Genomic DNA, 15,696 nt, shown 5'->3' on the forward strand with positions numbered 1-15,696 from the left:
TCTAGAAATCACTGCTGGGAGAAGACATCTCGATGAGGCAAGGATTAAGCAGCCAGGAAAAGAAGTAACAATCTGAGGAGGAAGCAGCCAAAGGAAAGGCAATTTATTCACAGCTAATGTACAAGACACCCTTCTGATGTTCCAGGCATGATCTTGAGGAAAAACCATTCTAGAACCTAACCCTCTCTCCCTTTCTAGAACACTGGCACTCACCTAAGAATGGGTCACGGGAAACCGGAATGAGAAGCAAGGGCCCAGGTGCCAGGACAGGAAATCTTCGCCTCCCTGCTCCAGGCCCTGCCCTGCCTGCCCGGAGGAAAGGTCTTCCCTTTGGTTAATCTGGGAGTTGAAGGAAACCCGCCCACCTGCACATCTGGCCATTGGAAGAAGCCTGGGAGGCTGGCCAGCCCTGAGCTGATGGCTTGGGGCTTTCCCAGGCCCAGCCTGCAGAGGAACTCAGCCCCTGGGGAAAAATACTGCACCTCAAATGGGGTAGCATTTGATCATTTGTCAATTAAATGTCCATTCATTGGTTTTAGGTTATAAATATTCTTGTTAAGGGCTATGGAGATCAGTATTTGTTTACCATGGAAGATTAAAGATTTTCCTTTTTCCTGTTTTTTTGAGTGGAAGCTGTAACTGGTGTAGCCAGCATTTGGTTGGGCACACACCCATCTCTCAGGGCTGTGGGCTAGAGGCCTAGCAGACTCTAAGAGTGGGAAGCAAAACTCTTTCAACTTCTTGGGCCCTTGACCATCCTGTGGATCTACACTGTTCAGAATATTGAGCCACCAAGGGGCTGGAGAAGAGGGGAAAATTTGACTCCTACTTTTGCTCTGAAAATTCCAAGCTGAGAAGGGAATTAGGCGTGGGTTTCTCATTACAGTCCTGCAGAGCCCCCAAGGCAATAACCAAAAAGGGCCCCCAATGACCACTGGGGGCCTCGGAAGGTAACTGGTCTTATCAATCCATCTGGTACAGTCCTAGCAGCTCTTGCAGGAGCCTCTCCTCCTCCTGGAGCCCAGCAGGCTGCTCCTCCAGACTCCACTCCTCCCAGCTGAGCCCCTCTTTCACGGGTCTGGGGGCACCCATGGCCTGCAGCTTCTGAAACAAGCCTCTGCAGCTCTCTCTCTCCGCACGGCTCAGCAGGCTCAGGTTCAGGGTGAAGCGGCCAGTGCTGGCCAGGCTGCGCAGGATCCCCAGCACTGCCAACCGGTCAGCCGGCCTCACGTGATCGGCCAGTGCCACCAGCAGCTCCCCTAGAAGTCCAAACCCCACATCCGTCTGGAAGAGGCAGCCCAGCTTTGGCCCCCCGAGCTGCAGCAGGGCCTGGTAGCGCTCTGGCCCGCTCCGCAAGTATCGCCGCCAATCACGGTAGAACTCTGCTGAGGTCTCGGGCGGGAAGAGTATTTTCTCCTGGATCACAAAGGAAAGAAAGGGAGTCCAGAGCTCTTCCAGCTGCTCTGCGACAGTGAGAGTGAGGGGAGCCTGTGGGTTTTCATCTTGGTTCTAGTACTGCTCCCTGAGCACTGGGAAGGCTGTGGTCTCTGTGGGCCTCATTTTCAGATGAGGGAACTAGGAATGGGACAGGGAGGGAGGGCCCAAGGAACCCAGGCCAAGATTTGAGATTCTCACTTGTACCAGGACTTTCCTACTGATGAATGTGGACACAGCCCTGCTCTAGGAGAGTAAGTCAGGGTTTACTCAGAGCAGGGCGGAGGGGATGATCAGAAACCTCAGGAAGAGAGAAAGGAACTCAAGGTGAGTGTTAAGAATCTGACAGGCTGGGTCTCCCTCCCAACACTGGCACAGTATCGTTATACTATATACCATCTAAGCTAAAGGCAGAGCAACCCAAGTCTGATCTGAGAATGCAAAGCAAAGGACTGACAGAAGGGGACTTGCCTCACCTACCTTTCTGACTTGTTTTGCCCAGTTTAACTCAGCCTCACCATTGGCTGGTTGCTTTCCCTTCTGGGACTGGAGGCAGAAACCTGCCTCTGTCGGTTTAACAGGAGAAATAAGGAGAAAGTATGTGCAGTAAGAAGACAGGATGGGAGGTTTAGGGCAGAGAATCCAGTTGGCCTGAAGAGGCTGGGCCTCACCTACCCGGGAGATTTCAGTGGTCTCGTCCTGGGAAGTCCTTCCCTGAGTAGTGTGACAGTTCCAGGGCACAGTCCTCTTTCCTCCTATCTTGTCCTTCCGCTCCAGCGGCTTCAGATGTGATGCAAGGACAATACCTCTAAGGGCAAAGGACAGAGATCTGGGCATGTACTTAATGCTGTCTGTATGGCAGGTGGCTGGATTTTGCATGATATAGGCTGCACCTGTTGGTAGGCCAATGTGATAATGATAATAATAATAATACAGTCATGCGCTGCATAACAACGTTTCAGTCAATGATGGACTGCATATAAAATGGTGGTCCCATAAGAGTAGTTCCATATAGCCTAGATGTGTAGTTGGCTATATCATTCAGGTTTGTGTAAGTGCACTCTACAATGTTTGTACCACGACAAGATCACCTCACGACACATTTCTCAGAACATATCCCTGTTGTTAAATGACGCATTACTGTAACAATGACAGCAACAATAGCTGACAGCTTTTGAGCACTTCCCAAGTGCCAGACATTGTGCTCACAATCTTACATGTAATAACTCATTTAAGCATAACAACGGTTACTCTCTTTTACAGATGAGGAATAGAAGCTCAGAGAGGTTAAATAACTTGCACAAGATCACTCAGGTAGCAGAGGGTAGGGCCAGAACTCAGCCTAGAATTGTCTGACGCCAAAGCACGTGCTCTTAGCCACTACAGTCACCATAACAGGAAGGCCTGAGAAAAACAGCAGTAAGCCCACCTGAACTCCTCATAGGAAGCCACCCTCTGTTCCACTGCCCGTAACTTGGCAGCATTCTCCCGTTTGTACTTCTCATCAGCAGTGAGTGCAGCCTGCAGATCTTTCTCCAACGCCTTGAAGTCAATGATGTCATTCCGTTCCATGGCCTGTGCAAAGGGACATCAGCAGAGGGTCAATGTCGGGGGAAGAGGGTATGTATGAATTCTTTGCCAGCCCACAAAATGATCCAAAAGCACTCTGTATATCTTGTCACTTATCTTGGGGAGTGACAAAAATCTAGTTCTCTACTTTCCAGAGGGGAGCTGAGTTGCACAGTGAGGACTTGCTTAAGACTTGTTGTCGGGGCCGGCTCCGTGGCCGAGTGGTTAAGCTCGTGCGCTCCGCTGTGGCGGCCTAGGGTTCGGATCCTGGGCGCGGACATGGCACGGCTCGTCAGGCCACGTTGAGGTGGCGTCCCACATCCCACAAGTGGAAGGACGTGCAACTAAGATATACAACTGTGTATGGTGGGGGGGGGGCGGTTGGGGAGATAAAGCAGAAAAAAAAAAAGACTGGCAACAGTTGTTAGCCTAGGTGCCAATATTTAGGGGAAAAAAAAAAAAAGACTTGTTGTCAATGAAAATAGGTTAGAGAGCCCTGCCTTTAAGTTTGGAGCCCTGTCTTAATTTTGTTGTCTGCCTCTAAAAGTTTTTTTAATTTTGGTGCTTGGCTGAGGAGGTATTTGGATCTCAGAATTCAGTCCACTCACTCTTCTGCATGGCCTCACTCTAGAGCGAGTTGTTCTGATAGAGGACCTCACACAAAAGCAGAACTATTGCTAGTAACTCTTGAGCCCAAGGATAAAATTTCAACCATCCGTAACTGTCTTTTAACAGGGAAGGATACTTTTCACCCAAACCAGATGCCATGACTGAGCGGGAAATAAAGTAGGAGCTGGTTGGAGGAAGAGGCTTAATGATCCCTGCCCCCAAATCCCTCTGTTCATCCCAGGGCTGCAGCACAGATCCCGAGGTACTTGGGCAACCTCTTACTTCTGCCCCTGTACTTCTGCAGCCTCCACGTATCTGAGGCCAATTGATCCTTTCTAGAGGGAGATAATCTATACGGGTTCTAGTCTTGGTTCTGGCATTTACTTACAGTGAGACTTCTTTGAACCGCAGACCCCTGGTGCTCTGAGCTAGATTTTTGTGGTGAAGCCATCATCAACAGCCCTAGGGCAGGGAAGCAAGAGGTCTGCAACCAACCCGAAGCCCTCCACCCCAAAGTGGGTAAGCTGAACACCAAGAAGGGGGCTGAGCTGGCCAGGAACTGAACTCAGGTGTCCTTGCTCCTGTCCAGTTCTGAGCCCTCCCCAACCTTTGAATAAATAGAACTAACCCTTCTGCCTCCCCGATCTTCACCCCAGCAGCCCAGGCCTTGGTTCCCTTGCTTTCGTTGGAGAGCCCCACACGCGCCAGGACAGTTCGGCGTAGACCACGCCCAGCAACTGTGGTTGCCCAGCAACTGCTCTAACAGCCTGCCCACGTGATCGGCCCGAAGGCCCTCTTTCAGGGTGGTCCTGAGGCGCCTGATCAGATTCAGGCCTCCTCCGGCCTCACTCTCTTTGGGGTAGCCCAAGCCTTGGTTTTGGGGCACACAACTCCACCTCGCCGGTTCCTGTGTCCGAGGCCGGCATTCCTCCGAGCTGGTCCTCAGGCAGAGGGCTGTCCGGGGCAGAAACGCGACCACGGCGTCTGCGGGGTCCTTCCGGACAGCGGGCGCATACGGTGGCGCGGCCTGGGGCGGAAGCGAGGTCTCCCGCGGCGGACTTGGAACTTTTGGCTGAGCAGGCGGCAGGTGAGCTGGTGCTGGTCGATGGCATGGGAGGTGGGATGGGAGATTAAATAATGTCCGATCTGAAAGAGACATTATATGCTTGGGGCGTGCAGCAGGAAAGAGAAGGAAAGACCTCCCCCACCCGTACCCCTCCGCCCCCCACAGCTAAACACACACGTACGTCGATTCTGGGATTCCCTCGATATCGTCCATTCGTAAAAACCCTTCCCTGGGCAGGGATCGTGCTCTCACTGTTCAGTTCCCTCTCACTCCCTCTTTCGTCTGTGCCGCCTTCACCCCTTACCTACCAAGCTCCCTCCGTCCTTACTCTCTATTCCATTGAGAGCCTGCATCATAGCGGGAAGCTGCAGTAAGGTTTGGTACCGAAAGTCACTAGTTTTGTGCAACTGTGGACAAGTCAACTCTCTTCTCATTCGTTTAACACATACTTATTAAGGTCCTTTTTTGTACCAGGCGCTGTTCTAAGTGAACAAAACAAAATCCTTGCTTAAATTGTAGTCGGAGAGATGACACTAAACACATGAATCTGTCAGCTAGGGATAAATGATAACAGGAATAATAAAACAGTGAAAGTGGGGTTGGGGAGTGTGTGTATGGCAGACTTTTTGAGTGACAAGGGAGGTTTCTCAGAAGGTAACATTCTAGTAGAAACCTGAGTGAAATGAAGGAACAAGCATTTCGGAAGAGAATAGCAAGTGCAATGGCCTTGTAGCAGAAATGAGCTTGTTCCGTAAACAGCCTTCTATAAAAATTTCTGCAGTCCCTTCACAGGGGTCTTGGGAGAGTGAAATGAGCACAGATATGATAGTTCTTTGGAAGTGAAAAGACTCTCTATGCGTATGGAAGTTTCCATAATAATTTACACTTAATTACTTGTCCTTGGAGCTCTTGATTCTCTATTTTATCTAGAGTGAGCACTCAGCAGGTGGTATTGAGGGAAATGGAAGGATTAGCCTATACAAGGAATATCAGTATCTCAAAATTAAACATTCCATTCAGTCAACATTTATCCAGTTCCTACTTATGCATGGTGCTGTCTTGGGCATTGGCAGGTGGGCAAAAGGAACACAGGGTTCCTGTATTCAAGAATGGCCAAAAAATAATGCTAGCTAATGTTTATTGAGCCTGGGACTGTGTAAATTCTGTACACAGACCATTTTGTTTAATTCTCATAACTTTGTATGTGATGGGGATTATTCACTCCATTTTCCAGTTGAGGAAACAGGTTTGGAGAGGTGAAGTAACTTACCTGAAGTTACATGGTTATTAAGGACAAAGTTAGGGTTCAAATCTAGGTCTTCCAACCCCAGAGCCTTAACCCTTAACTCGTGCTCTCGTCTATTGCTTATTTCTTAGAAGCTGTAGGGTTTGTTGGTGAGGGCAGTTAGTACAGTTAACTGACATTCAAGACAGAATGAAATGCTGATAAAGGTGCAAAAGGTTATAGCAGCATAGGAGAGTAAGAAATTGATCTAGGAAAGCTTGAAGGAAGTGTCATTTGAACTGTTACTTTGAATAGAATTTCAATAATTGAAATGGAGAAAGCCCACAAAATAATTATTAATTAGAAAAAGAAAACAAGGAACTTTACAATGGAAAAGCCTGGTAGATATCATCATAATCAAGTGATTAAGTTGACATCATCACTGATAGGACAAATTGAAAGCATGTACCACCTGACAGGAGATGCACTGGAAAGAACACAGCATCGCTTCCGGGATATTCCTGCCACAAATGCATAACCTGAATCTTGTCATGAGGCAACATCAGACAACTCAAATTAAGGGATGTTCTACAAACTCACTCGCCTGTAATCTTCAAAAGTGTCAAGTCATAAAAGTCAAGGGAATACTGAGGAACTGTTCCAGTTTGAAAGAGACTAAAGACATGACAACTTAGTGCAAACATGTAATCCTAGATTCGATCCTTTGCTGTGCAGGACGTTATTGGAACACTTTGTGAAAGTTCAGTGGGAATCTGTGATTTAGTGGGTAGTGATGTGTCAACATTAATTTTCTGATTTTGGTGGTTGTATTGTGGTTATGTAGGAGAATGTCCTTCATTATAGGGCTCAAATGCACTAAAGCAGTGGTTGGCAGACTTTTTCTGTTAAGGGCCATTTAGTAAGTATTGTAGGCTTTGTGAGCCATGTGGGCTCAGTTGCAACTACTCAACTCTGCTGTGACAGCGTGAAAGCAGCCAGACAATGTAAATGAATAAGCATGGCTACGTTCTAATAAGGCTGGTTTTATAAATCCTGAAATTTGAGTTTCATGTAATTAATTAACATGTATCATGAAATATTATTTTGATTTTTTTCCAACTATTTAAAAATGTAAAAGGCATTCTTACCTTGGGGGCTGTAGGAAAACAGGTGACAGGCCAGATTTGGCCATAAGCCATAGTTTGCTGACACCTGCACTAGAGTATTAGGGGATAGGTGAGGCAATGTGTCAGCAACTTATTCTGAAATAACTTAGGAAAAAAGAAAATTATTTGAACTATTTTCGCAACTTTCTAATATTAAATTATTTTGAAATTAAAATTGTCTTAGTATTAAAAAAAGAAGTGAGAGAAGACTATGTAAACAGAGCCAATGAGTAGAACACTGCAGGGGGCGGGAGGCACAGGGCTTTGAGGGGATCAGTCAGTAGGTTCGTGTAACTGGAGAGGAGATGCGTGAAGGGAGATGGTCAACTGTAAGTCTGCAAAGGTGAGGCCCTGTTGTGGAGGCCTTCATTCCCTTGCCAGAACCTAACTTCTCTTCTTCAATTTCAGCATCATGGATACTGACTTGTATGATGAGTTTGGGAATTATATTGGGCCAGAGCTTGACTCTGATGAAGATGATGATGAATTGGGCAGAGAGACCAAAGATCTTGATGAGGTAAAACAAATATATTGGTTTTTTTCATCTCTTTTTTAAGAAAGCAAAGTACTGAATCCTTTGTGCTCCCATAATACCTGTGTACATCTCTAACACTGCCCTTTTTATAATATGACTTATTGGGATCTTATACTGCCCCTAAGAAAGCCTAGTTACTAAAGTTCTAAAAGGGAATATAAGTGGGGTGGTTTTATAATCTGAGCTCTAGTTCATCTGGTGGTAGCTCTTCTTCCTTGTGTCTGAAACGCCTTGTGACCATCATGAATAATCCAATTTAGAAAAGGTAGTCAGCTTTTCTGAGTGCAGCTGTACTGGGAACCCCCTCATAGGCTCAGGTTTTGAAAGATGAATAAAAACAATAGAAACGGATGGTGCAGATTCCTATGACTCCCCTTCAGGGGAGCTATGGGGGATGAAGTCCAGAATGGTCTGAGGCTCGCAAAAGACAAGACACCAAAGGTGGCTTTTATGTTTTAGCAATGTTCAGAACGAGATGAACAAGATGGATCCACTGCTCATCAGTGGAGGTTTGATGTTAACAGGACAGCAAGAAAGCAGAACAGAAGTCCTGGCTGCTGTTTGTCTTCTCCATCAGGGAAAGTGTCCTTCAAACTAGAAAAAATAGAGTAAACACTGGAAAAAGAAAATGGGGGCCTGGCCCTGTCGCCGAGTGGTTAAGTTTGCACGCTCCGCTGCAGGGGCCCAGTGTTTCGTTGGTTCGAATCCTGGGCGCGGACATGGCAGTGCTCATCAAGCCTGCTGAGGCAGCGTCCCCAATGCCACAACTAGAGGGACCCACAATGAAGAATATACAACTATGTACTGGGGGGGCTTTGGGGAGAAAAAGGAAAAAAAAAGATAAAATCTTTAAAAAAAAAAAAGAAAGAAAAGAAAATGGAAGTCCTATAGGTGAGGTGAAAAGAGAGCATCTTGCAGCTTTAGGTGCCTTCAAGTCTCCAGGCCCAGATACATTGTATCCTGGGTGGGGTGGTCTGGGAGACCTTGCAGAGGCAAGCTGAGAGCCACTGTAGTCATCTTTAAGAAACTGGGTGGTGGCAGTGGTGCTAGAAAGTGAATCAGGCAATTCATCCTACTTTTTGAAGATGGAGCTAAGGTGCTGCCTTTCAGAAACTACAGACTAGTATGTGTGATATGCATCCATGGAAGAAATTTTGAAACAGCTGACTGTTGAACTCTTAGTAAGCTTGTATGAATTTCAATTAAATTTTCTCTTGATAAAATTACTAGATTGAGACATAGGTCAGGGGTATGCTGTGGATATTGAGTATCTTCATTTGGGCAAGGTATTTGAAGTCTTTTTATTTTTCTAATAAACCAGTTTTTTTCTTTTTAGAAAGATTATTTTATTTTATTTTTTTTAAGGATTGGCACCTGGGCTAACAACTGTTGCCAATCTTTTTTTTTTCTTTTTTTTCTTTCCCCTGCTTTATTTCCCAACCCCCTCCCCCCCCCCCCCCCCCCCGGTACATAGTTGTATATCTTAGTTGCAGGTCCTTCTAGTTGTGGGATGTGGGACGCCGCCTCAACGTGGCCTGACGAGTGGTGCCATGTCCGCACCCAGGATCCGAACTCTGGGCCGCCGCAGCGGAGCACGCGCACTTAACCACTCGGCCACGGAGCCGGCCCCTAGAAAGATTATTTTAAAAAGAGATTTTTCATTATAAAAGCAATTGATGAATACATTCTCATTCAAACCAAATAGATAGAAAGTCTTCCTTGGTCCTCATTCCATTCCATTTCGCTCCCCTTCCCAAAGTAACCACTGTAACTCATGATTTCTTTGTGGAAAGAGTATGGGCTGGGTCATAATACAATTAGGAGAGGTCCCAGCTGATTGAACAGTGGGACCCAAAGAGTGTAGATTAGTGGATCACTGCCAGAGCTCTTGTGACATGCCCTAGGCATCACTCCTTTTCACGTCCTTTTCAACCTTTTTGTCAATGACTTAGGTGAAGATAGAGAAGAGAGGTTTATAAAATTTGCACATGACGTAAGCTAATATGTTAGATGGCAGAATCTAAATTCAGTGATCCTGACAAACTTGAATTCCAGGCTAAATAAAGCCCAAGAATTAATTCATTAAGTATTTATAGAGCACTTACTATTTGCAAGGAATCATGATTCAGAGAGAACCAAGGCATTATTCCTGCCCTCCAGGAACCTACTGCTTATTGGAAGATGAAGAACAAAAATACATACAATATGAAACAGGGAAGAGCAAGTGCCATTTAAGTGCTGTTAACTTATATCCATAGCAATAGTGTATAAGGAGGGGTCGTTCCTGACTGGGATGACCAAGAAACCTATCTGAGGAATTCGCATTCGAAGTAGACCTGAAGAATGGGTAGGCCTCTCCAGAGACAGAGTAGAGGGTTAGTGATTGTCTAGGTTGGGGACATGGAACTGGGGGGTGATGGCTAAAGGGGACAGAGTTACTTTTTTTTTAAAGATTTTATTTTTTCCTTTTTCTCCCCAAAGCCCCCCAGTACATAGTTGTATATTTCTCGTTGTGGGTTCTTCTAGTTGTGGTATGTGGGACGCTGCCTCAGCGTGGTCTGACAAGCAGTGCCATGTCCGCGCCCAGGCTTCGAACCAACGAAACACTGGGACGCCTGCAGCGGAGTGCGCGAACTTAACCACTCGGCCACGGGGCCAGCCCCGGGACAGAGTTACTTTTGAGGGTGATAAAAATGATCTAAAATTGATTGTGGTGATGGTTACACAACTCTGAATACCAAAAACCACTGAATTGTGCATTTAAAATGGGTGAATTTTGTGGAAGGTGAGTTATATCTCACTAAAGCAGTTAAAAAAATACTGAAAAAAAAAGGAATGGTTAGGTGATGTATGAGCATTTTCACCTCAGTACAGAGGGTTGGGTTAATTAGACTCCAGTTCACACTCCTCAGTATTATTGCTTGTGCAAGGCTCTGTTCTTATTTAATTAATTCCTTTTTATCTCATTCTCGTACCTGTTACCATAGTAAATGTTCTAATGTGTGTATGCTTCTTTTCATTTGTATGAGTTGTAGAATGTGGATAGTTGCATCGTGTGTGTGTATTTTTAATTTAAGTAAATGGTAGCGTGTTATCTGCATCATTCAGTTTCTGGCTTTTGCCATTCAGCATGTGATGAGTGATGCATTTCAGGATCCATCTCTGTCTCTGTATATCCATCTAGTCTGTGCATCTCCTTGTTGCTCAGTTCTCCCTGGTGTATGTTACTCTCTTAGTGATGATCACCCAGGTTACTTGCCACCAACCTTCCCTCGCCACGAATAATACTGCAATGGATATTCTTAGATATATCCCTTTATGTACTAACTGAAAATTTCTTTCCGTTAAATTCCTGAAAACAGAGTTGCTGATCATAGGATTGTATATATACTAGATGTGTTTATACATAGTTAATGTGTTTATACTAAGGATTGCCACATTGCTCTTCAGCATGGCTGCACTGGTCCATACTCCTTCCGGCAGAATGAGAGTTCCTATAGCCTCCTAGTCCACGTGGGATGCATAGATTTTGTTTTAAAAACTTTTATTTCCTGGGGAAGATTCGCCCTGAGCTAACATCTGTGGCCAATCTTCCTCTATTTTGTATGTGAGCCGCCGCCACAGCATGGCCACTGACAAGTGGTGTAGGTCTGTGCCTGGGAAGCAAACCCAGACTGCCAAAGCAGAGCACTCTGAACCTAACCATTAGGCCACTGGGGCTACCCTTAAAACACTTTTTGTTGAGATATATAACAGTAAAGAGATGCATAGGATTTTGATCATGGAGACAGGAAAGAAGGAAGGACATTTTAGAGAGAAGGAGCCTGGTGAGCAGGGGCCCAGAGGTTGTGTGTTAAGACGAAATGATTCTCCTCCTGATTGCCATTGCCGAAGCACAGTCCCTGGAGGATGGCTGTAGGTGTGAAGCAGAGGAGGTGGGCCAGAGTCCCTTTAGTGAAAGGAGGGAGAAGAGGCCTGAAGACCAGCCAGGAGTTCATCACAACAGAAGGATGCAGAGATATAGAGCTGGGCCACTGTTTGAATGTAGGCAGAAGGAGAATGAGGGGTGCTGAGATGACCAGAGGAACACTGGTGATTAACAGACAAAAGGAAATGATAAAAAGATGCTGGTTTAGTTTCGTTTTAGACTTGTCAAGTTTCAGCTATTGTTAGGATACTCAGGTGGAAATAACTACAGGTTGTTGGAAATTATTACTTAAAATCCTATAATTATATTAAAAATACATTCAGCAGGATGGCGCAGGAGGAGACTGGCTTGATATCTGTTTTGGAGCCACCACCACTAGGATGTGTATGGCTGCCAAAAGAGCTAATGTGATCTTGGGTCACATTGATGGGGTGTAAAGATGGTAAGAGGTAGCCAGTCATCTCCCCGTTGGAGGGTTTTCTGTTGTTTTTGAGAAAGAAGTTGACGTGTTGGAATTTGTGTGAAGCAAAACAAGCTCCTGCCACTTCATCTACCCGCCCCCTGCGTCTGTGCCACGCGCCTTCCCTCCTGTTCTTATGAGTGCTTTGTTCATGTTTCTGTCTACTAGAAACTAGACCCCATCCCTTCTCACCTCCTCCGCACGTTCACCCCAGCAGCTCTGCCTCTCTCTCCTGCAGCATCAGGTTTCCCTCTCTACTTGATCATCCCCCTCAGCATTCAGACGTGCTGCTATTTCCTCTTAAAATCTTCTCTTGACCCCACATCCCCCTTCAGTTACCTCCCATTTCCCTGTTGCTGAATGCAGTACATCTCAAAAGAGTTGTTGATAGTTGCTGACTCTGAATCCTCTGCTCCGGTTTTCTCTCACACCCACTTCTGTCCTTTTGCCTCTCCCATTCCCCAGAGACTGCTTTTGCCAAAGTCACCACTGACCTGCCCTAGACCCAGTCCTTATCTTACTTGACCTGTCTGCAGCATCTGACCCAGCTGATCACTCCCTCCTCAAAATACTCTGTTCTTTGGCTTCCAAGGAACCCCTGGGGTTTTCTTTCTCACTGGCCATTCCTTCTCAGTCTTCACTGCTGGTTCCTCCTCACTCCCTGACCTCTGAATGTCAACAGACCCCAAGGCTCTATTCCTTATACCTTTCTCTATCTACACTCACTCCCCGCTGATCTCATCTAGTCTGTCAGATACCTTCTACTCACTGAGGACTCTCAAATTTCTATCTCCAACCTGGACCTTTCTCTTGAGCTTCAGGTTTGTTGTTGAACTTCCTAGTTGGCATCTCTACTTGAAGTCTAATAGGGCATCTCAAGCTTAGCATATGTGAGACCTAAACACTGAGCTTCCCCGGCCCCTGTCCCCTTACTCTCACTGCCAACCTGCTCTTACAGTCTTCCTCATCTCAGTAAAGACAATGTCATTCCCCACTTGCTTGGGTCAGAAACCTTGCCTCTTTCCTTTTTTTCCCCACACCTACTTTCAGTTCATTGGAATTTTTTTTTGAAGAAGAAGATTAGCCCTGAGCTAACATCTGCTGCCAATCCTCCTCTTTTTGCTGAGGAAGACTGGCCCTGAGCTAATATCTGTGCCCATCTTCCTCTACTTTATATATAGGACACCTGCCACAGTGTGCTTTGCCAAGCGGTGCCATGTCCGCACCCAGGATCTGAACCGGCGAACCCTGGGCCACCAAAGTGGATACGTGTGTACTTAACCTCTACACCACCGGGCCGGCCCCCTGGAGTACATTTTTGACTCTATCTTCAGAATATATCCAGAATCAAGCCTCTTCTCACCACCTTCGCAGCTGCCACTTTGGTCCAGGCCACCATCACTGCCATCTCTTTCCTGAAGTACTGCAGTAGCCTCCTAAGTAATCCCCTCCTCCTAATATATTCTCAGTATGGGAACAGGAGTGATTCTTTTAAAACAAAAGTCTGATCATATCACTCCTCTGCTCAGAGCCCGTGGAGCAGGGTTTCTTTCTCAGCCTTGGTACCATTGACATTTGGGGCCAGGTAATTCTTTGTTGTGGGAACTGTCTTGTGCTTTGTAAGATATTTAGCAGCATCCCTGACTTCTACCCACTAGATCACACACAGGTATACCCAGTTGTGACAACCAAAAATGTCTGCAGATGTTGCCAAATGGTCCCTGTGAGGCAAAATTGCCCCTGGTTAAGAACCCCTGCCGTAGAGTAAAAGTCAAGTGATATTGCTTAAAATGATCCACAAGATCCTATGTGATCACCTCCTATGTGATCTCAGTTTATACTGTCCCCATCATTTACTCTCACCGCACTGGTGTCCTGGTTAATCCTCTTGGCTCACGGCCTTTGCATTTGCTTTTTCAGCCAACTAGAGTGCTCTTCCCCAGCTACTTGTAGAGCTTACTCTCTCTTCCTTAATTTTTGCTCAAATGCCATCACCTCTTTTTTTGTTGTTGCTGTATTACCAATACCTAGAACAGTGCCTGGCACGTAGGAAGTCCTCAATAAGTATTTGTTGAGTGAATGAATAAACCAGCATGTTTTGAAACATAAAGGATGATATAGTAGCCACTTTAATTATTTGAAGGACTTTTTAGCAGAAGAGGGCATTGCTTTGTTCAGTTTTGTTTATGATCCTGGGTTAATTTAAAAGGTGGTGGATTTGAAGTCATTTACAAAGACTAACTTTCTAGCTGTATTTTCCACTGGGGAAATGGGCTGTCTTGGGAGTGAGTGCCATGTTATTGGAAATATTCAACAGGGGCAGGAATGTGTAGAAAGAATTCCTTCATTCAACAGGGTCTGCCGTGGGAGAGGCACCGTGCAGTGCACTGAGGACACAGAGACGAATAGTACTTAAAGACTTCGCATCGGATGGGATTCCTAATGTGTGAGAAATTGTAGAACAGTGTCCAGAAAAGTGCCTGCCTGTGGTAGGTGCTCATTAAATGTGACCTCCCCTCCAACTCCACAGTGTGTTGCGCTCTCATGTGCTACCCATGTAATGCGTTGAGAAGGCATTTCTGAAGGGCGGAAATACCTATCCAAACCTTGAAGTATGCATACCCTTTGGCCCAGCAGTTTTGCTTCTGCACTTTATCCTAAAGAAATAATGAGTGGTATTCACAAAGATAGGTATATAAAAAATGGTTTATTGCAGTGGTGTTTATAGTGTTAGAAATTAGAAATCACTTCTGTGTGAGAAAATAGGGAATTGGTTAAGTAAATTGTGGTGTGTGGTAGACCACATAGTCATCAAAAAGTGTAGGGTATAAATATATGTATTGTTGGTTTTTCTTTTTTTGCTTGTGTTGTCTAATTACTTGTGTATTAGAAAAAAGCAGGGTATAGAGGCTGGCCCCGTGGCCTAGTGGTTAAGTTCAGTGTGGACCTATACCACTTGTCAGTGGTCATTTTGTGGTGGCAACCCGTATACAAAATAGAGGAAGATTGGCGCAGATTTTAGCTCAGGGCTCATCTTCCTCAGCAAAAAGAAAAAAGCAGATTAGGGGCCGGCCTGGTGGCACAGCAGTTAAGTGCACATGTTCCGCTTCGGCGGCCCGTGGTTCACTGGTTTGGATCCCGGGTGCAGACGTGGCACCGCTTGGCAAGCCATGCTGTGGTAGGCATCCCACATATAAAAAGTAGAGGAAGATGAGCATGGATGTTAGCTCAGGGCCAGTCTTCCTCAGAAAAAAGAGGCGAATTGGTAGCAGTTAGCTCAGGGCTAATCTTCCTCAAAAAAAAAAAAGGGAGGTTATAAAGTTATTTTTTAACAGTTTTATTGAGATATAATTCATATACCATACAATTCACCCATTTAACATGTACATTTCACTGGCTTTTAGGATATTCACAGAGTGATGCAACCATCATAATCAATTTTAGAACACAGTTGTACATCACTTAATGACATTTTGGTCAGCAATGGACTGCATCTATGACAGTGGTCCCATGAGATTAGTACCATATAGGGGCCAGCCTGGTGGCACAGCAGTTAAGTTTGCACTTTCCTCTTTGGCGGTCCGGGGTTTGCTGGTTCAGATCCCAAGTGCAGACCTATGCACTGCTTGTCAAGCCATGCTGTGGCAGGTATCCCACATATAAAGTAGAGGAAGATGGGCACAGATGTTAGCTGAGGGCCAGTC

At 45.7% G+C, this 15,696-nt stretch overlaps 2 protein-coding genes across 3 annotated transcripts in view; one reads left to right on the plus strand and one right to left on the minus strand.

The window, feature by feature from the left end:
• Positions 1-73: 73 nt before the first annotated feature.
• DNAAF19 (dynein axonemal assembly factor 19) lies at positions 74-4,396 on the minus strand. Of its 2 annotated transcripts, XM_070561776.1 has the most exons (5): positions 4,241-4,396; positions 4,001-4,074; positions 2,864-3,009; positions 2,110-2,242; positions 74-1,416 (listed from the first exon to the last, which is right to left on the minus strand). In XM_070561776.1, the coding sequence occupies exons 2-5, from the start codon at positions 4,064-4,066 to the stop codon at positions 964-966; spliced, it is 798 nt and encodes a 265-aa protein (XP_070417877.1). In that variant the 5' UTR covers positions 4,067-4,074; positions 4,241-4,396; the 3' UTR covers positions 74-963. The 2 variants fall into 2 exon arrangements, with proteins under 2 accessions (XP_070417877.1, XP_070417878.1); XM_070561777.1 differs by lacking the exon at positions 4,001-4,074 and having other exon boundaries at positions 4,241-4,367.
• The window catches only part of EFTUD2 (elongation factor Tu GTP binding domain containing 2), a 39,412-nt gene continuing 28,097 nt past the window's right edge, over positions 4,382-15,696 (plus strand). The window contains exons 1-2 of the mRNA XM_008520629.2: positions 4,382-4,699; positions 7,478-7,586. Of these exons, the coding sequence (XP_008518851.1) occupies positions 7,482-7,586 (105 nt within the window). The 5' untranslated portion in view covers positions 4,382-4,699; positions 7,478-7,481. The remainder of the gene's footprint in view (positions 4,700-7,477; positions 7,587-15,696) is intronic.

Source organism: Equus przewalskii, chromosome 10 (assembly GCF_037783145.1).
Source record: "Equus przewalskii isolate Varuska chromosome 10, EquPr2, whole genome shotgun sequence".
Classification (NCBI taxonomy): Eukaryota; Metazoa; Chordata; class Mammalia; order Perissodactyla; family Equidae; genus Equus; species Equus przewalskii.

Excerpts from the sequence above, each read along its gene's own strand:
- DNAAF19 (XM_070561776.1), bottom strand. The coding sequence starts at position 4,066 with ATGATGGCTTCACCACAAAAATCTAGCTCAGAGCACCAGGGGTCTGCG. Across the intron at positions 3,010-4,000 it reads CGGTTCAAAGAAGTCTCACT|GCCATGGAACGGAATGACAT; the intron begins GTAAGTAAATGC and ends CCCTTTGCACAG. Across the intron at positions 2,243-2,863 it reads GCTTCCTATGAGGAGTTCAG|AGGTATTGTCCTTGCATCAC; the intron begins GTGGGCTTACTG and ends CTTTGCCCTTAG.